Raw genomic sequence first — 21,078 nt, 5'->3', positions numbered from 1 at the left:
AACAAACTTTGCTTTGGGAAACACAGACAGGATGTCATAATAGGAAAATAAATGTCTGGCTCCTGTTTGTCACTTTGTTTATTGTTTTGTTTTTGTGCTTTTTATTATTATCATGATTTGTGGCTTTTTTTGTAATGTCCTCGTGGCATTGTGGCCTCATTGGATCAAGATGAGAGCTTCATGTGAGCTAGTTAAGTCAGTGAACAACATAAAAAGGACCAACCTCAACACAGAGACTCCAATAATCTGTACACCAAACTCTTAATGATAGCTAATCAAATCAAGTTTTATTTATATAGCTCATTTTAAAAACTATTTTTGGTCGAGCCAAAGTGCTGTACATGCAATAAAAACACTTTACTGCGATAGCAAACAGAAGACAATAAATTACAACAGCAAATATAAAAATAAGCAGGAGCCGTTTGTTTTACGCAGAGGAGGGTGAGACAGCGAGCACCAAGAGAGAGAGAGGTCAGACCATAGTTCACTTTTAGGTTTACTAGTCTGTTGACTCTGCGCACGCTGGCACTTCTCATTAAGCAGAGAGACAGAGACAGATAGCACAGCTGGGCCGTGCATGCCTGGGAGCTTGACAAGCCATTAGTGCACATTGTATTGTTGACTGGATGTAGAATACATCATCAAAACAATCCTGGGTTTACTTACATTATCGAGCAAATTGAAAACATGTTTCCTTTAGTCACTGTATGATTTGATGTAGCCTTCCAAGTCTTTTAAAGTAGACACATGTGGGTGCTGTTTCCGCTGTGGCGTCCTGACTTTGTGGAAAGAGCAGCTTACTGCTGGTTGTCAGTTCTCTCTTGAGGTAAAAGAGAAGGATTTCTGCTTATCGATTGGGCTCTGATAAGAGTGATAGAAGAAGAGAGAGTGCAGAGTAAAAGGGATGAGATCCAATGGGAAGAGGGGGCTTAAAGGAGTGTGTGGGCAAGGCAAGGCAATTTGATTGATATAGCACTTTTCAGCACGTGGCGATTCAAAGTGCTTTACAGATTAAAAGCAAAAGACATTTAAGAACAAATACAGCATAAATACATTATTAAAAAGGCATTTAAAAACAGGCATAATAAGCAAAGGTAATGAAATAAATAAACACAGCAGGTACAGAATATATGACTGAAAAGGCATACTGTAGTGTGAGTATGGGCAGCTCAATTAAAAGCAGCTGCAAATAGATGCGTTTTTAGTCGGGATTTAAAAATAGGAAGTGTTTCGGCGGACGTGCACGATTTGGGTGACTTCCCATCCCCCGGTTGCTGAGGGGGGGGGGTCAACCAGAAGTGTCTTTTTCCCATGATTGTCAATTATTGGTTTGAATGTGTTCTTTATTTCTTGTTTATTCCTTCAGTTTTGTTTCTCTTCCCCTTTTTCAAACAAAGACACTAAAATGTGTCTCCGTGCTTGGAAATGAAACTCTAATCTGAAAATGTGAGTGTGAGACCGTATGAGGAGGATTGTTTTGAGTGTTTACCTGTGGTTTAATGCTGGTGCAAAGACTGCAGCTACAGTATGTTCACTATGGCAGTACTGCTGTATTATTACTATGACAGAAACTCTATCAGAGGAATGAGAGCAACTATGCAGCACAGGTCACGTCAGGTCATGCACAGCTTGCAGACGAGTAAATTACATATTGTTGTAAAAAAAGGTCACGGCCTGTGTCTGTGAAGACTGCGTGTCATATGTGAAGTGTACACGCATTTATGTGCTAATTTTAGTTTACTTTTTTACTCATCATATGCATATTCTTTGCCAAAATGACTTTGTCATGTAATTCAGTTGTACTTTGAGTGCATACATGGCCTCCTCTCTTAAATGTAATAAATGTTATATATGTCATTGTTTCTAGTGCTTGATAATACAACTGAGTAAAATACATGTTCCCACCCATCTGACTCACATTCAGTCAGATCCTATTCTGCCAGCCCACTGGCAGACAGAAAGGTTGGTCAGTCACATGATGTGTTAGGAAAATGCCATCCTGTGGTGGCTTCTCGGCACAATGCTGTAATCATGCACAAAAAAAGTCTAAAACTGTTATTTCAGCTCATGAAGCCCCCTTCAGTTATATGCAAATGCAAATTAAAGTTGTAATTAATTGTAATTATTTCCTTTCCTACTGTCTTAGAGCATAGATTCTTTGTAATCCCACTGCTTATCAAGCAAACATTATAGAGTGTGGTTTATGTATTTTCTTCTACTGTGCATTTAGGATGTATTCTTTCAGATTCTGCCTCTTTAATGACAGTACCATGCCTCTTTTTAAAGCCCTTTTGGGTTCTACCAGACGATTATTGAGTCATTTGGCTCTGACCTGCCTAGTTAAATAAAGGAGGTTAAGTAAATACAAACACACAGGCGCACAATGCACACAGATAAGGAGCCTCCTTCAGCTGTGACACACAGTGTTGATAGCTTGAAAAGATGGATGTGTAGGCCTTGACATCGAGGAGAGGTCAAATAGAAGTTGATTTAATGAATCAAGCAGAAAAGACAGTCGAACAAAACAGCTTGACTGTTATTTTAAATATTTTTGTTTTATTTTGTTTATTTATCTCGTGACCGTCAGGCTTTATCTTCCAGAGAAAAACACATCTGCTGTGTTAACAAGTTGCTCAAAGCGGCCCCATCGTGCCGAGGTTGGATGTGGGCTTGTAAACGTTTGGTCAGCACTGCTTATTTTAAAGAGATGGTGGCTACGTAGACGACACTAGAAGTGTATGTGCTCCTCTCTGCGGGTCAAATGCATAGTTTTCTGTTTTATTATTGACCATAACCCCCTTCATTTACTATGTAAAGTTTATACATGTTTGAGGTTTGTTGCCGTTGTTTGACTGGAATACTAAACTGTCCATTAGCGATGGTTACTCTGTATGGGTGGTCCCAAAGCGTGGTTTCTCTGCAGACCAAAGTACAGACATAGATGGTGAAAAGTGAGGGAGGGAGGTGCTGGAGAGGAGGGTCTGTAATGAGTGAAGATCACGTCTACCAGTTGCAGCTCATTAAGACTATAAAGTCAAGGCTACAATGTCCTTTGTAACAAGTCTTACTTATTTTCTGTCCAATACGTCTCCAAGATGTAGCATGATAGAGCTCAAAGCATTCTTTTAAGGACACTTGTACTCACATACACACACGAATGAGGACACGTAGCTATTGTGATTTACTACACATATCTGATAGTGATCTTATCTCTTACTACTCTTCGTCTCGCTCGCTCGCTCGCTTTCTCTCTCTTTCTTTCTTTTCTCCATCCCGAAGTCTTTCCCCTCCTCTGCCACAGTAAATCTGCTCTCTTCTGTGAGGTTTTTATTGGTTTTCACTGTACAAATCCTCACTTCGGTCATTAAAGCAGATGATTTAGTGTGAGTGTGTTGGACAGTTACACACAGTAAAACACTGCATAGGCGGTTTTCCCAGGACAAAGGGGGAAAGGTGAGGCCAAGGCTTGGAGCCATAGGTAGTCTGAAGATATAACTTTAAGATCGTTAGACCTACACCACACCATGATGTGGGAAAGTGATATTGTTTTGGAAAAGTAAACAATAGGTAAAATGCTAAACTTGATGTTCATGTCTCGACTTGAACCGAATGACTTTATCATTCCTGAAAGTCATACCAAGCCTGTTGTGTGATTTATTTTAAAGATCACAATCCTTTTTTGTGCTTTTCTTTTTTTGTACATTCATCAAGCCGGAGTACATTTCTCCTTTGAGATAAGAAAGTGCACAGTGGAGTGGGAAAGAGAGATGCATCGGCATTGAAGATGGACCAGAAAGAGCAAGTATGGACACAAAGTCGCAGCCGACAAGGTGTGTGTGTCACAGAGAGATAATGGCTTGGCTCCAGAGACAGAGACCTACAGGATGGAAGACTGATAAACTGTGTTAACAGACTCTGATGAAGCAGAACTGGAAGACGACACAGAGTCAAAACATGCAGGAATGAGGATCGATGAAAGGCGCTCTGTTGAACGCCTCAAGAATGTTTTTGTAGCTTTAGTCGGGCAGGAATGGAAAAAATAAGCTCTGAAGAAGTTGTTTTAGGGTTTATATTTCTCTCTTTATTTTTCGTCCCCTCTCTCGATTGAACCCTCTCACTCATTCGCACACACACACTCATGCTTGAAGGGAAAACATATATTAAACAGTAATGTTTTGTGTCCATAAATTACTGGGTTTTATAGTTCTAGCATTTCCAATATTTCTGTCTTGGCTTTCCATGGAGGAAATACACACACACACACACACACACACACACACACACACACACACACACACACACACACACACAATCAGTCATACACAGTAGAGCAAATGTAGTCTGAAAATAGTTTGGATCGTTAAATGTTAGCTTTGGTACAAATTCAAGATCTACCATCAAAAGAGGAAGCCTGGGTGGAAAATGTGAGCACATTTTTTCGATCAAGAAATGAGAAGATCATGTGACACCTCAGTTCAGTTATCGGTTACGGCAAATCGTAGGTCTTTGTTGTTGCTTTTCAGAAGTCGAGTGTCCGTCCGTTCAAGAGTGATCAGGGTTTAGTACCGATGATTTAAACAGGGCAGTAAGTCATTCTGCTATTGGTAGATTGTGTTTTAAAAGTAGACTTTATTGAGTGGTTCAATGTGTGCCTGGCAGATTGGCTTCACTTTGCACTTGTGGCTTTTTCACAGTAGGAAAATAGACTAGAGTTCACCTCAGACTGACATCATCTCCAAAGTCCCCAAAACAAATCAATGCAGCGATGTGGAATAACTGACTGAATGGAGCCAAGTCAAATCTGTACTTGTGTTCATCATTACTTTTAAGCTATTCCTCTGGCATGCAGAATCATTACTGTGCACTGCATTGTGTCTACGGCTGATTTTGAGCCTGAAATGTAAATGATTTGGATATACACTAAATTCAACACGATTATTACGGAGATATTTTTAAGGTCAAATATCGATAACGATTTTGTGCAATTTAGGTCCAATAAGCAATATATCTGCTAATAACTATCATCCCATAAATAGTGTTTTATTCATTTGTCATTGGCCACGAGTATAGGCTTACATGTGAAAGACTGAAGTGCTAATGAAACGCTTAACCTGAAGAGAATGATATTTGCTAATGAAGGGGGATAGATGATCGGAAGTTAGACATGATTTTCCCTTCTATTTGAACTCTGAAACTAAAATAGGTTTGTACTTGTGGTGAAAGTCACAGAGAGAGGGGGATGTTTTTGGCGACTGTATGCTGCATATTTCTCCAGGCAATTTGTGAGCTGTCGACCTAGAAAAACCTCCAGACTTCCAGGCCTTGTTTCATTGTATTTTATTACACAATATACTGCCCCTCATTGGCAGAGATGTACATGAACAAAGTATATCTGTGAAGTACTTTTATTGGTGGATAATCCATCAACTAGTGGAGAGTTCAAAACCGGTCGCTCCTCTCTCCCTTCCTGTGAAACATGTGTACCTCTGTCTGCGTTTATCATTGAAAAAGCAACTGTGACGGGAACCGGCCTTTCCTCCGGTGACCTAACAACAGAGGGGGTCGTCGCGGTCATGACCCTCACCTCTCTTCTTTCTGTCGTCTGCGCTAACGCTTCCTCTCTCTGCTCTGCTCTGAGTCAGTCCTGGCTTCTGATCGGTTCCCAGGCCCCCGCCGACAGGTCATTTAATGGTCATCTATCCCGGGCCCTTGATGCTGGACCCCAGGGTTAACGCGGAACGCATCTCTTCCTGGGCTCTGCAGCCGTCAACAAGCCCTTCAGAATCTCATATATAACAGGTGTAAACACAAACTTAGACACATGACATTATACAGTACACATGCCACTTATTCCTGTCAGCAATCTCAAATATTTCTTCCTCTTATCATGTGCATTTAAAAGATTTGTATCACACATTTTACACCCCAACTCCCCTTCAGTCTGTATACTGTGACACGCTCACTCACCCACATCCCCACCCCCACCCTGTCTGCCCATCACTCCTCCAGTCCACAGAGGAGCTCTGAAGTCTCTCAATACTTTATGACCAGCGACCTGACTGCTTTATAGCTCAGCCAGTCTGGACCCGTTTACCACGCACTTATAGCCCGTCTGAGTGTTTGTGAATGTGTGCGTTGACATGCGTGTGTGTGTGTGTGTGTGTGTGTGTGTGTGTGTGTGTGTGTGTGTGTGTGTGTGTGTGTGTGTGTGTGTGTGTGTGTGTGTGTGTGTGTGTGTGTGTGTGTGTGTGTGGTGTGTGTGTGTGTGTGTGTGTGTGTGTGTGTGTGTGTGTGTGTGTGTGTGTGTGTGTGTGTGTGTGTGTGTGTGTGTGTGTGTGTGTGTGTGTGTTATTTTGAGGATGAGCCTCTAGTGTCTTTCATTGATCTCGATTGGCGTAATTATGTTTTAAAGCCCTGCTCTTCTCCCTCTTTTTGTGTCCACTTGTAACGATAAAGATTGGGGGTTTTATTTTTCATGTCAATATTATCCAAAACAGACGCGCTGACCATCATGTGGTCAGCCTTCAAAGTTCTCTTGAGCTGTCTTTAAGTGTCTTACTATGTTGTGAGGGGTTGTTTTTCTACACAATGTTTTGTTGCAAAGATCTGATATGTGGCTGACGCAGAAGGACTGTCGCACAAAGAGGGATTAACTGAGAGATGTACAGGGCTGCTTGTGTTGGTGTTTGGAGAGAACTGGAATGATAATATTCTGTTTCTTAAGGACAAAAGGGAAATGAGCGCTGATGCTGCTGCATTTTTTAATGTTTGGCAACTTTGCAGGTGGTCGTGGAGTTGGGTGTGTAGGGGGTGTCAGAGGGGTCACTGCAGACCTGTTGACACAGGACTCAGTTAGTTTAATTAAATCCTGCATGTATGTGTGCTGCGACGTGTGTGTGTGTGTGTGTGTGTGTGTGTGTGTGTGTGTGTGTGTGTGTGTGTGTGTGTGTGTGTGTGTGTGTGTGTGTGTGTGTGTGTGTGTGTGTGTGTGTGTGTGTGTGTGTGTGTGTGTGTGTGTGTGTGTGTGTGTGTGTGTGTGTGTGTGTGTGTGTGTGTGTGTGTGTGTGTGTGTGTGTGTGTGTGTGTGTGTGTGTGTGTGTGTGTGTGTGTGTGTGTGTGTGTGTGTGTGTGTGTTGTGTGTGTGTGTGTGTGTGTGGGTGTGTGTGTGTGTGTGTGTGTGCCTGTTGTCAGAGGAGCCGCTGAAGCGAGGAGAGGGGAGAGCAGCAGCTTGGCAGCCTATCTGAGAGCCTCGTCACTGCTGCTCAGAGGGGCCACAGCTGGCCCCTTCACCAACAATCTTGGCTTTTCTTTCCCTCTCAGGAACGCAGCGCGTCAACTCTAATTCCCTTCTAATGAACTTGCTACTGAAGGTAGCTAGGCAGGCAGAACAAGAACATTTATTAAACACACACACCCACACACTGGCAACAAAACACAGCACAGTGGAGAAAGTATGTTGCGATTAAGTACATTTCACTGCTCAGCATGGTGACTGTGCAGCTTGACTTTAACACCTGCTGAGGATCCTTGAACTCATGGTGACTTAGAAGCTGCATTCAATGCCACAACAACCACAGCTGTGTTTTGGCTTTAAAGAGAACCTGCATTATCCCCATTGTGTGGGTCTTATCTATTGTCCTTGCAATTGAGACACAGAGCTAAGGATCATTACTTTCATTTTAAATAACACCTATCTGGAAGACTATCCTCAAAGAACATCTGGAAAATAACATATTATATCTATGTATGTTGGCCTATCTACACAAAAAAGGCAAAATAAAGTGTATATTTGTGTGTGTGTTAGTCGGGTACGCAATACAGTCAGCCGACATCTTTTGTATCATGCATTGAACAGAAATATTTTTGTATTCGTATAATTGGAGGAGTCTTTGAGGATTTTGGAAATACTGTGATATGACCTGTTAAACCACTTTCTGGTATTTTCAAAACCGCTCTTTCAAGATATACTGATTCTTAGCTCTGTTACTAAAATAAAACGATATTTACTTACTTTTCTTTTTATTTCCCCTAGTCCTGAAATAAACAACTCATTTTCAAATCTGGTGCCATTCCAATCTTTATTCCAGACTCAAGGTCCATATCACGTACAAAAAGACAAAACACACATCAATAAATAAGATAAAAAGCTAAACAGATAAAAACAAACAGATAATCAAATCTAACATAAAATCAGTCCAATCACAGCTAGCCACACATGCTCACTGTCTGTAGAGGCTATTGCGCCAATGTCTCCAAATCATGGAAGAGAACCGAGTAGAACTCTTCACAGGGTTAATTAAAATCGAGATAACATGATTGTCTGACTCTTCTAGGCGACACATGAATTTGTACATTAATTTTCTTAAAAGGGCTTGACAGGTAGGTACGCCCAAGTTAACAAACAGCTGGCTGGCACTGTGCCATCTTGGTACCCTCAGCAGCAACCGTAAAGCATCATTGTATGCAACTTTTAGTTTGTGCATGCTGCTAGCCTTGTAGTTACTCCACAGGTGAGCCGTGTAGTTACTCCACAGGTGAGCCGTGTACAATGGTGTACAGAAAGCTTTAAAAAGTGATACCTTGACATCTACAGAGCACTTGTGAAACTTCCGCATTAATATGTTTGCCTGGGCATACAGTTTGCAGCGTTGTCTATGAATGTCTTTGTCATCTGTGAGATCATCAGAAATATAATGACCAAGGTACTTGATCTCACTGCACACAAGTAGAATGTTGCTACTGAGAATAAAATGAGGAAATACAGCCTTTTTATCCTCTTTACTTCGCACAATCATGATGCTACTCTTCTTGGCGTTATACTTAATATTAAAATCAATGCCATTCTGCAACAAGTCCTCAGAAGCTGCTGTAAGCCATTGAAGACAATCCAATACATTTAAGGCTCTGCAACATTTAACCATTGTGAGCTGAAGCCTTAGATTTAATTTCTGCTCCCTGACACGCTGTGGTTTAGCTTGTGGTGTGCAGGCTTTGGAGCTCTGATGCTGCTAATGGAAACATTTGTACACAATCAGACAGCCCAAGTGCAGAGGTCTGATGGAGTTGTGATATTGTGAGTTTACAAAGGTGAAAAAGTTCATCAGCTGTGATATAGTGTTTATTTGCTTTTGGCACACGTAAGTAATCTTTGGTGGATTGTTATGCTTCAATGTTTGAAAGGAATAAGCATTGCCAAACCATTTGTTTGCTGTTCAGAGGAAATGTTTATAATCTTCTCAAATTATCACTCTCATTTCTCCAATGGAAAGGATTTTCGTTTTTTCATTTCACATATTTGCGGAACACTTGAATTCAACCTAGGACATACCATCCTGAAGATTGTAGTTGGAGGTCTAGGGTTGTTCCGATATGAATCCCATTTAATCACCAGTGGATTATTCCGCATCAATCCTTCCATTGTCGGGGTAATGTGAAGACCCATGGGCCTTCAGCGTAAGTGTGCATAAAACCATTAGCTGTGTCTAAGTCTCTTACACAAGAGTAATATCACTGGATCAGAAACTGTGTTTTGTCTCGGTCAAACACAAAGACAGGATGTGGGAAGGGATATCATAAGAATAAATAGATAATATGCTGGTCATATGAACTGCCATCATCAGATAGTGATAATGACAATAATAAAAAAAGCATGTGCTTTTTATGGTCCTACTATTAAGTGGGAGATACAGTTGTTTAGTTGCAGCAAAATGTTCATCCTACTGCATATTTGTACTGATTAATTTCATAGTACAACAGATCTGAAACATTGTTAATCCGTCTCTGATTGTGTGATTATGTGGGGAGGTAAAGTAAAGCCTTAAATAGATGGTTGCAAACAAGATTTCAGTTACCATTAACTGAGAGAAGGTATAAAAAAGAGCAAGTTCAAACATTCGGCCTCATGCTCATATTGGTGAATTCCTTTTAGCCACGGCAGCAGTGTTGCTCTTTTCATTACATTTGGTGTGTCCCCATCAGGATGTATTGTAAGAACCTGAAAAGGTAGATACAGTTCAAACTCGGGGAATAATTATAGCACCATGATTTGCACGCATTCCTTTTTGTCTCTCTGTCTACACTTTAGATTCCAAGAAAAACACTGTAATGAAAATGTGTGTCAACCACAGTTTTTAATCAATTATTTCACCAGGATTCTGGACGGTAGTCTCTATTGTCAAATTTTAAACAGTGTCATTTCTTATCCCTTAGCATTTTTCCTTATAGACATTAAAATCAGCTTATATCAAATGTCCTCTCTAACTGAGTGTGGGAAAAGTGTGTTGACCTAATGTTTATGGGGACGACTGGGTTAACCCGTGTGCACTCTCACACTTAAACTCTAAAATTAGCGACTCAAGGCACCCAACAAGGCATCCCCTCTTCTTGCTGTGACCCACCGAGTGTCCTCATGACCCTGTGTGATAATCCAAACATTATTTTATGGCTGAAATGGCTGTACTCTGAGTCTAAACACTAAGTCACCAGTGGGACAGCAGAGGCCTGTCAGGACGACTGGACGAGCTGCAGGCCCGTGCTCTCGGGAGGCAGCAGGGCTGATAAAGAGGACGTTTCCAGTTCACAGTTCAGCAGACCCTTCACCCGCAGCAATACTGCTTCAGCACTCACTCACTCACTCCCACTCACTGGGATGACATAACTAGGGGGCGATAAAGAAAGGGGGGAGGAGTGGATGACAAAGGGAAAAAGATGAACAGTAAATCAAGCAGAGGTTGGATCTCATCATGAATACTTTATGATTAAAGGATTTATGATTAAAACCTCTCACCTTCAGATTGATGTTACAACAAGTTAGAATCTGGATTTGATCTGAACAAATGTAACATTCTCTACAAGAATCGGGGCAAATCTGAACCTGATTAGAGGGCTTAACAATCTGTAAAAGTAAAACATACGACATTCTTTATACAACACAAGAAAAGAATACAGGGATCTGTTTTCCTGGACGCACAAACATGCAGTACTTATCAGAAATAACTATGTTAAACGTACGATGTTGAGAAAAAGTAAAGGTTAAATCAACACATTAGCGCAGACTGTAATCTGCTAAATGTTTATTTATCTTTTCATCGCTTGTTAGGATGTTAATAGTCTTCTAATGGCTGTCCATCATAGAAGAGTAATAAAATGAGCCAGGGTGAGCTTTAAAAAAATAAAGTAAAATGGAGCAGTGGACAACCAGCTGCTTTGTTTTGGTTTCAGATTCCCTAAAGGCCTCCACTCTTTTCCTCTGCTTTCTGGCCAGCTCCTACCTGTCGACTGGAGCTTATTGTGCTCTCTAATGTGTGTTTTTAGCAGCAAGGCTGGCCTAGCCAAAGGCCATGATCTCATACGGCAGAGAAAGGTTCCTTTGACTGATACTGATCTGGTCATAGCCTCTCAACCCATAACCTTATACCTCTGCAGCCTGCTTTCATTAGCTCCAGCTATATACTGTATATAATACACTCCTGTGTGCGCCTGATGCTATCAGTGCATCTGCACGAGCCTATATGTGCTCTCACAAATGGAGTGTGTTGATGTGTGTGCCTTTTTCATATTCTTCATATTTTGTAACCGCGTGCATACATATGAACAGCATTTTTCTTATAATGCAGTATTATTCTGGAGGAATTTTGTGAATGTGTTTCCACAATTGACTGCAGTGCCTACATTTTTTCTGAGTTGAACTCTCTCAACTCTGATGTTTCTCTCCTCCACAGCTGCAGATACCGAATCACATTAAATCCCCACTTTAAGCACGTAGGCACACACCATTTCTGCATTTGTCTGTCATCCACATATCCATTCATCTCGCCCTCCATTAGTCAGTTATTCCTCTGATTTACACTATCTCTTACGTTATCAAACGACAGCAAGTTCTCATAATCATAATATATCAGGGCTGACTCAGACCCTTTCATACCCACACAGATGCACATTAGAGTAGAGTAATATACCCATCATATCTGCTGGTGCTGAAGGCTGCTGTCATGGGCAAAAGGTCATTTTATGATGTGCGATTTGGACTCTGTGAGAGGGCAGTGCGAGGCGATGGCAGACGAGGCGGGAGGTGTGTTCTTTCCACTCTCTGTTTTGTGTAAACTCTGATAGGAGAAGAGTGCCAGTGACAGACTGAAGCCAGGGGGATTTTTGGAGCATCAGGCGGCTCATCGCAGACACTTGGAAGAGCTAGAGAGGTGTTTAGACATTAGTGGGTGCAGATAGCCATGAGAGGGTGAGACTAGTATGCCATAGTCTGTTGTTTTTCTAAAGTAAAACCTTTAAGGAGGAGTGTTATTAGCTGTTGTTCATGTTTAACAGCTGATACTGTGTATGTCTTTACCTCTACATTATATAATTATTTGCTGACTCATTTGCACACATGTGGTTAACCTCTCCAACACGGAAAAGGGTTTAAGTCTGTATTAGTGTGTCAGGTAGGATTCGGTACTACACACACACTTCTGTTTACAGCTTCTCCTCTAAGAGCATGAATGATTCTTCTAATAGTTATTCTTTTCATCGTAAATCAGCCCATGTTATTTGGATTTGCGCAACAAGCCTGCTGGCTCTTTCCTCTCTTATTAATGCATGTGCACATACATCACTAAGCTGCCTTTTAAGCACATGTATGTTTGTGTTTTTCCGCACCTATGGGTATAAATATGCACACGCATGCGTTGTGCCTGTTTTTCTCGTGTGGGAAAATGGGCTGGTAGTGCGCTGGAGCATGAAAGCGATAGTAAACAGAGGCCATTATCAGTGATAAAGCTCTGCTCCTATTATGTGGCTGTTTGACTTGTTGTACGTTTACTGTGAGAAAAGCAGAGATAAGGCCCGAGAGAAAGTATCGGCAATTCAAAAGTACCAATTTTGGATTGGAGGCACAAAGAGACTGCGGGGGGAAAGGTGGTGGTGTTGTTGAAGAGGAAGTGAGAGAAGGGGGGAAGGAGAGGGAGACAGGAGGCACAGAGGGGTGTGGGAATGGAGGTGTTTAGGGACTCCCTGTGGACTGACTCCGACATGGGAACACACAGTCGCCCTAACGAAGCGTGGCCACCCCTCGCTGACTTCATAGGCCTGGGATAGAGAGGGGGGTATTAGAGAGAACAGGGGGTACAGGTCCATTTTGGTCATAGATCAAAGATTAAAAAAATGCCCCCCCTAAAGGTAGAAAAGAGAAAAACAGGAAAAGAGGCCCATTGATAACAAGTCGGCTTTAGCATTGGCTAAATGCCATGGAAAGAGATGTCTTTTTGTAAACATTCTCTAATATTACTAATAATCACATTGAACCTGATCCTGTCTAAGTTTGTAATGGTAATTTGAGATTCTAGCAGCCACTTCTTCCTTATGGTCTGTAAGAAAGCCATTTTGGAAGAACAACAACTTTTCAAAAGAAATGACTGATATTCAATCTTTATTTCAGACTCAAGGTCCATATCACATACACATTTAACATTTATATTTGTATTAAACATTTTCAAAAGACAAAAACATACGGACAAGGACACGGCTCACACACATCACAAATAGGACAGGACAATAACATGAAGGGTGGGGGGTAGGGGGAGTATGCATATGGCGTTGTATTTATACATGATTTGCTTCATAATATAGGTATACTTCATTGTTTAGGTAAATAAATAAATAAATAGATAAATATTCAAATAAATAAATACATATATATATGCACACATATGTACATATACACACACACATCTCTTCCTTTTCTGATTAATTCATCCATTTCCCATTTAATTTAACTTCTTTCATTATTATTACCGTTATTTTTCTGTTTCTTCATAGCTTATTTCTCTTTATTTATATTTATTTATTAATATTATTATATTTATTGTTGGCAGCTTAGGTATAGAGTTTAGTAGGTCAACTAATGTTAGAAGGATATCATAAGTGTTAAAAAGATATCATCAGCGTTTGTATATAACCGTATCTACGGTGGCCCTGAAGTGCAAGACACCACAGCATTTCACAAAACACAACAGCATTTCAGAAAACGCCACAGCATTTCACAAAATACAATAGCATTTCACAAAACACAACAGCATTTCACAAAACGCTACAGCATTTCACAAAACACAACAGCATTTCAGAAAACACAACAGCATTTCAGAAAACGTCACAGCATTTCACAAAATACAACAGCATTTCACAAAACACAACAGCATTTCACAAAACGCCACAGCATTTCACAAACGCCACAGCATTTCACAAAACACCACAGCATTTCACAAAACGCCACAGCATTTCACATTGGACGGAAAGGGTATTCCTTTAGGGAGAACACTTCTTGTTTATGATTGGACAGAGCCAGCCAGAGAAGCACTGCTGTGATTGGTTGTTTTTGCTGCCAGTCAAGAAATGACGCTTCGTGATTGGTCAACGCCTGACAGCGCAATATGTCCCAACCGGTACCAACCAATGGTCCCAACACATCAGACGTTAGCACACACTCAGAGCTCACAGCTCCTCATATCTGTTCAGAAACTGGACAACAGTTAAACATGTACAAACCACAGACTGTCTGTGTCATGGCGAATACAGTCGCTGCTTTATTTATGTCTGTATGACGTTGTTGTGAGTGTGGACGGAGCAGCTACAGGTTAGTTTAGCCTGATGGATCCGATTCCATTCAGAAAACACGCATTTTAAAAGCTTTTCGCCTGCCGTCTTTTCTGCAGACTTGTCAAAGCGTTAATTCGTGGTTTTTACTAACCGTTATCAGTATGTAGTTGCTTCGGCATCACTTTGAAACATGTATTACAATTAAATCACGGTCAAATATGTTCATTTTGTTGTAGTTGGTATCTCCCATAGGATTTACATGGAGATACGCCCCGCCCCCTCTCCAGCGCGTCTTGTTTGAATGACAGGAACAAACACAGCTGACAGCCGCGGTGAAACTCGAGTGATTAGAGCGATGCGAATATTGAGTAGTCTACCATAGTATTTACATGGAGATAAGCCCCTTAAAAACCATGAATTAATAAAGCATTAATTCTGTGTTTACTCCTGTCATTCAAACAATACGCTGGAGAGGGGGCGGGGCGTATCTCCATGTAAATCCTATCGGAATCGGATCGATCAGGCTAAACTAACCTGTAGCTGATCCGTCCACGCTCACAACAACGTCATACAGACATAAATAAAGCAGCGACTGTATAGATGAGAGTAACACCTACGTCACTTCCGGGCAAAAATTACGGCCCCGCCCACTTTTGGGGGAAACCAACGCTGTCATTTGAATGGCGGTTAATACAAATTCTGAAGTTTTTGCCAATCCGATAAAAAAAAATTCAAAACCGTCGATTTTTGGATCTTCAAAGAGCCCGATTACGATGGCCAGACAGGCAAACAATTACATTTGTTCATTGGTAATCGACAATCGGTCTTGATATATGGTTAAATTAAAATCAGTAGGCGAGGCTGTCATTTCTCCAGCTGTTACTCTCATGAGCGAGGCGGAACAAAATAGTTTTATCATGCCAACAAGCTGCCGTGTCGTTTATTGCACCTCAAACATTAAAAATAATCCAGAGTTCAGTGTTTCTGTACTTCCTCTAAGAAGAAAGGACAGTAAAAGAAGAGCTCTGTGGCTTCAGGCTCGATCGCCGTTCAAATGACAGCGTTGTTTCCCCCAAAAGTGGGCGGGGCCGTAAAGTGACGTCGATGTTACTCTCATCTATGAAAATCGATAGCCTACTGCTATATTTAACCATATATCGAGCCCGATCGTCGATTTCTAATGGCTTAATGCAATTGTTTGCCTGTCTAGCCATTGGAATCGGGCTCTTTGATGATCCAAAAATCTCCGGTTTTCTTAAATTTCTGATCGGATTGGCAAAAACTTCAGAATTTGTATTGACCACCGTTCAACTGACAGCGTTGTTTTCCCCCAAAAGTGGGCGGAGACGTTATTTTTGCCCGGAAGTGACGCATTTGTTACTCATCTATTCACCATGACATAGACCAGTGGTTCTCAAACTTTTTTCACTCATGTACCCCCTTTGAAAAAAAAATTCAGCAAAGTACCCCCTGATCAGCACAAACACTATTTGTTAAGGAAAAAATGCCTATATAAAGAGGTACAGTACAGCGCTGCACCATCAGTGTCTGATTTATTAAAACAACAACCTTCTAACTGAGAAGCACTTAAATGCTACATTTCAAATCTTTACAATCCATCACTAAATTCATGGCAAACCAATTTTAACATCATGCAATAACACTAAGACGACATTAGTTGCATTGAACTGATCTTTTTAATAAGTTGTACTTACAATTTAGTGAGAAACATGGGCTTGTGCTTCACTGAGGATCTTTGTCATTCTCGATGACAGGGAGGCAAACTTCAGTTATTACACTTTGCGTTTTGAGATAGGCCTATGTGTAACTCTGTTAATATAAAACCCACACTGCTCAAACTTCGTTACTTTTCCTAAAATTGGTATATTAGTATATTTATTTATGTTGGGGCTATGGGAATGAAGATAAAAAAATAAATGAGCATTTTATGAGCATGGGATTTTGACCCCTTATATAAACATATGCATAATGCTGCGCTATACTTTGCGGCCACACGCCGTTGCCAAGCAACGCTTATTGTTTAGGTGTCCTTTGATAAGCAGGCAGTCATATAATTAACTACTGTAGAACTAGCTAGATCTGATAGATTTGGACATAGACGCGAGTGAAGTATAACCGGACGCGAGAGAGAGATCAGAGAGCAAATCAGCTGCTGCTGACGGAGAACACGCAGCTCTGCATTATCACAGCTCCGCCGCTGTGACGGACCGTTGAGCCGAGCAAAAATACACTAAGAGTTAGACCTAACACACTTAGCTAGTTTATCTACTCTGGAACTAGCTAAACTAGTTATAAATATATTTATTCTTTACTGTCGGGTTACTTAGTACAGGTTCAGCGAGCTGCACGAGACTGACGGGCTGTCAGGAGAGGGAGAGGAAAAGAGAGCACCCCGTTTATTTTTCCCATTTTATTATCCATAATTACTGTAAACCTTTGAATAAAGTAGTTAATCTACTATTAGTAGTTTGTGTAAATGCATTAATTATGTTTTTCTTTTTCATTAACATAAAATAAATGTCACGTACCCCCTGCAGTACTCCAACGTACCCCTAGGGGTCCGCGTACCCCCATTTGAGAACCACTGACATAGACAGTCTGTGTTTTGTATATGTTTAACTTTTGTCCAGTTTCTGAACAGATATGAGAAGCTGTGAGCTCTGAGTGTGTGCTAACAGCTAACGGCTGATGTGTTGGACCAATCACAAAGTGTCATTTATTGACTGGCAGCAAAAACAACCAATCACAGCAGTGCTTCTCTGGCTGGCTCTGTCCAATCACAAACAAGAAGTGTTCTCCCTAAGGAATACCCTTTCTGTCCAATGTGAAATGCTGTGGTGTTTTCTGAAATGCTGTGGTGTTTTCTGAAATGCTGTGGTGTTTTGTGAAATGCTGTTGTGTTTTCTAAAATGCTGTTGTGTTTTGTGAAACGCTGTGGCGTTTTGTGAAATGCTGTTGTGTTTTCTGAAATGCTGTTGTGTTTTCTGAAATGCTGTTGTGTTTTCTGAAATGCTGTTGTGTTTTCTAAAATGCTGTTGTGTTTTGTGAAACGCTGTGGCGTTTTGTGAAATGCTGTTGTGTTTTCTGAAATGCTGTTGTGTTTTGTGAAAATGCTGTGGTGTCTTGCACTTCAGGGCCACCGTAGATATGGTTATATACAAACGCTGATGATATCCTTTTAACGCCGGTGGCCCTGAAGAAGGCCCTGAAATGCTGTGGTGTCTTGCACTTCAGGGCCACCGTACATATCACATACAAAATTACAAAATACACAACAATAAATAAGATTAAAAAGCTAAACAAAAAAAAGAATAAAAAACATAAAATCAGTCCAATCACAGCTAGCCACACATACACTGTATGCTCACTGTCTGTAGAGGCTGTTGCACCAATGTCTCCAAATCATGGAAGAGAACCGAGTAGAACTCTTCACAGGGTTAATTAAAATCGAGATAACATGATTGTCTGACTCTTCTAGGCGACACATTACATTTATTAAAAGGGCTTGACAGGTAGGTACCCCCAAGTTAACAAACAGCTGACTGGCACTGTGCCACCTTGGTACCCTCACCAGCAACCGTAAAGCATCATTGTATGCAACTTTTAGTTTGTGCATGCTGCTAGCCTTGTAGTTACTCCACAGGTGAGCCGAAAAAAATATGGTTCTCTAAAGATTTTGGTTGGAGCAAAACAATAACATGGCATTCTAAGTTAAAGATGTGAAGTTACCCATCTTTAGAGATATCTATGTCTGTTCTTCCTTTCGTAAGATCAATACAATTCATATTTAAAGTCTTTTGAAACTTTGCCCCAAAAATAAATGAAAAATACCTTTAGCCCACATGCAGTAAACAAAGTAATATTACATTTCTCTAGACCATTTCCACTTGATAGGTTAGTTAACCAAACATGTTTTTGCTTTCCCAGTCTTGACACACGTTCAGTTGTTTCTTGAATCAAGAGATTCAAATGAAAACGATATGGAGATTCTTCTCATTGTAGTTCGGAAACATCTGTCAACCCAACAAAAATATGTGAGCTATTAAACCACAGACTCGTGGCAGACCGGTTTTCAGTGTCTGACAGTGACCCTGAACTCGTGTAGGTTTGTTGGAAAATCTTCCTCTGTTTTCATGCAAATCCACTGCTAACACACTCCCTCTGTCTGTCACTCCTGTACACAGTAAACAGCATCGCGTGTCACCATGCCAGTTGCTTAAGATACCCAAGTGAAGTCTGTCATTATATTGTCATACTTGGAGCATTACATCACCAGTCTGTCACTCTCTAGAATAGCAGCATTGCACAAGGTCGTCATCATAAGCCAATCACTGGAACTTCAATGAGCCCGTCTGGGATGTGAAGTTGTCCGATCAGTCGCCATGCTGTCCTTTTTTCCTGTCTGCGAAACAACACAGCATGCTGACTGTGGATAAACTGAGAGACTTACAGTATGAAGGAGAGGATTTGTCAGTGTTTGTGCAAGAATGCCTCTGTTTACGCCATTATTTCCTGTTTGGATTGTTTTCTGCGGCCAGTCGTGCGTCCCCCCATTGAGTTTAAAGCTCATTCAGTTTCCTTATCCCCCAATCCCCTTACTTCAAATCACAAGAGGAGACAGGTGACCGTGGCTTTGTCAGGGGATGCTGGATCTAGAGCTTGATCAACAGAAAATGGTCAGCTACAATATTGCTATTTGAAAAATCGTTAGTGTTATTTATTAAGCAGACCATTCTCTCATTGAGTCGCCTTTGTTTATTTGTCAATGCAATAATACATTGAATCTGTCACCTTTGGCTTAAGGAAACTATGATGGGATTTGTATCCTTTTCTGGACTACAATGCATCAATTAATAAAAGACATTCGGAGTAGTTTAAGTAGCAAGAAAAAGCTATTTTTTTGTTTGCCACGACCATGTATCCATCTTAAAACCTATTCCTCAGAGGTTTTAGCAACTGTTTTTGATAATAACCATTTTAGATTTTATTGTGAAAATGATAGCCACTAAGGAAAATGAATGAGTGAGTGTGACTGAGTTTGATTCTGCATTTGTTTAACTGCGTTTTTTTCCCCAACTGTTTTCCAAACCTGCAATTAAAGACCAGTGGAAAACCCTAAAATTGGGTACACTGCTCCATCTAGTGGCACCTTTGTAAAACCTCAACCCTACAGACCCTCTGACATACAGTATTAGAATGTAACAGAATGTGTACTTTTACATCAATGTGCTGTTTGTGAACATCCATTGAATGTCTCTTGTCTCTCTTCCTTCAGGATGGTGATCCCTCTGTACGATGATGACACTGGTCTGCTTGTACTGGCTGGCACGGTGAGTTACAAAATAACACCTGTCGTTTTGGCCTTTGAAAACTTTGAGGAATGGGTTAGATATGTATTATTTATTTCTGAAAGGTTTTGTGTAGTCAAGTCACAAATCAGGAGTTCAGCAGTCTGTGTACTTTGAAGGTCAACTGCAATACTGCAATACATATTTTACCTCAGGACATGAACTCATTTATGTCTCTGATTTACTATCACTATGTCATGCTGTGCAGCACAGTGTATGATTTAATGATGTGTTCTTCTCGTATAGGGGGACTCTGCGGTGGATTGCTTTGAAGTTTCTACCTCTGAGCCTTTCCTCTCTCAAGGTAAAGCATCAAAACATTCAGATGATAACAGTGTTCCCTGCAGGTGTCTGATTCCTCTCTTTCTTTCTTGTATGTACATTTTATTTCTGTAGTGAGCCACTGTCTGACTGACATGTCAACACGAGGAGTTGCCATGGTACCCAAGCTGGCGTTGGATGTCTTGTCCTGCGAGGTGATGCAAGTGCTTCAGCTGACGGACAACTGCATCGTGCCAATCAGCTACCAAGTCCCCCGCAAGGTGTGTAAGCAGAGAAATGACCAACACATAGAGCTGATTGATAACATTAATAAGTGATATTGACCTTTGTTTTCGGTGCTGCATTGTTTTCCAGAACACAGGCCAGGAGTTTCATGACGATCTTTATCCAGATACAGTCGGCACAACTCCAGCCATGTCTGCTGAGGAGTGGTGGAAGGGAGGGAACAAGCAGGTAAGAGAGCTTCACTCTCAACACGCCTCAAGGAATTCCCTAATCTTAATGTCTGTTCTCTTCTTTATATTACATTTATTTGAAATACAACTATCCATGATGTACAAATCTGTGTTAGTAAAAGGTATATTTAGCATTTATAGCTATGTTTTGTTTTATTATTATTATTTACCAAACTCGTGCATTTTCCCAGTATGGGATCATTTTACCTTTTATCTGTTTACCTTCCGTTTGTCCTCAGGTGGAGAAAGTCAGCCTCAACCCAGACAAACAGTCCAAACTAAAAGCTCCACCCGCAAAACAGGTGGCAGCAAAGCTGATCAGTGGGGGGAGCAAGGAGGTAGACATTTTTTTATTTATTATAATGTCTTGCATTTGACCATTAAGG

The 21,078-nt window shown here is 40.9% G+C and overlaps 1 protein-coding gene across 2 annotated transcripts in view; it reads left to right on the top strand.

Moving 5' to 3' along the window:
- LOC117548353 (mitochondrial import inner membrane translocase subunit TIM16-like) overlaps positions 1-21,078 on the top strand; it is a 115,755-nt gene that overhangs the window by 79,356 nt on the left and 15,321 nt on the right. For both annotated transcript variants that reach the window (XM_034219563.1, XM_034219561.1), the window contains exons 10-14: positions 19,883-19,937; positions 20,202-20,259; positions 20,352-20,497; positions 20,592-20,690; positions 20,932-21,030. In XM_034219563.1, coding sequence (XP_034075454.1) covers positions 19,883-19,937; positions 20,202-20,259; positions 20,352-20,497; positions 20,592-20,690; positions 20,932-21,030 — 457 coding nt within the window. The remainder of the gene's footprint in view (positions 1-19,882; positions 19,938-20,201; positions 20,260-20,351; positions 20,498-20,591; positions 20,691-20,931; positions 21,031-21,078) is intronic.

This window comes from Gymnodraco acuticeps, unplaced genomic scaffold (genome assembly GCF_902827175.1).
Source record: "Gymnodraco acuticeps unplaced genomic scaffold, fGymAcu1.1, whole genome shotgun sequence".
Classification (NCBI taxonomy): domain Eukaryota; kingdom Metazoa; phylum Chordata; class Actinopteri; order Perciformes; family Bathydraconidae; genus Gymnodraco; species Gymnodraco acuticeps.
Note: the sequence above shows the minus strand (reverse complement) of the source record. Positions and strands in the feature narration are given on the sequence as shown.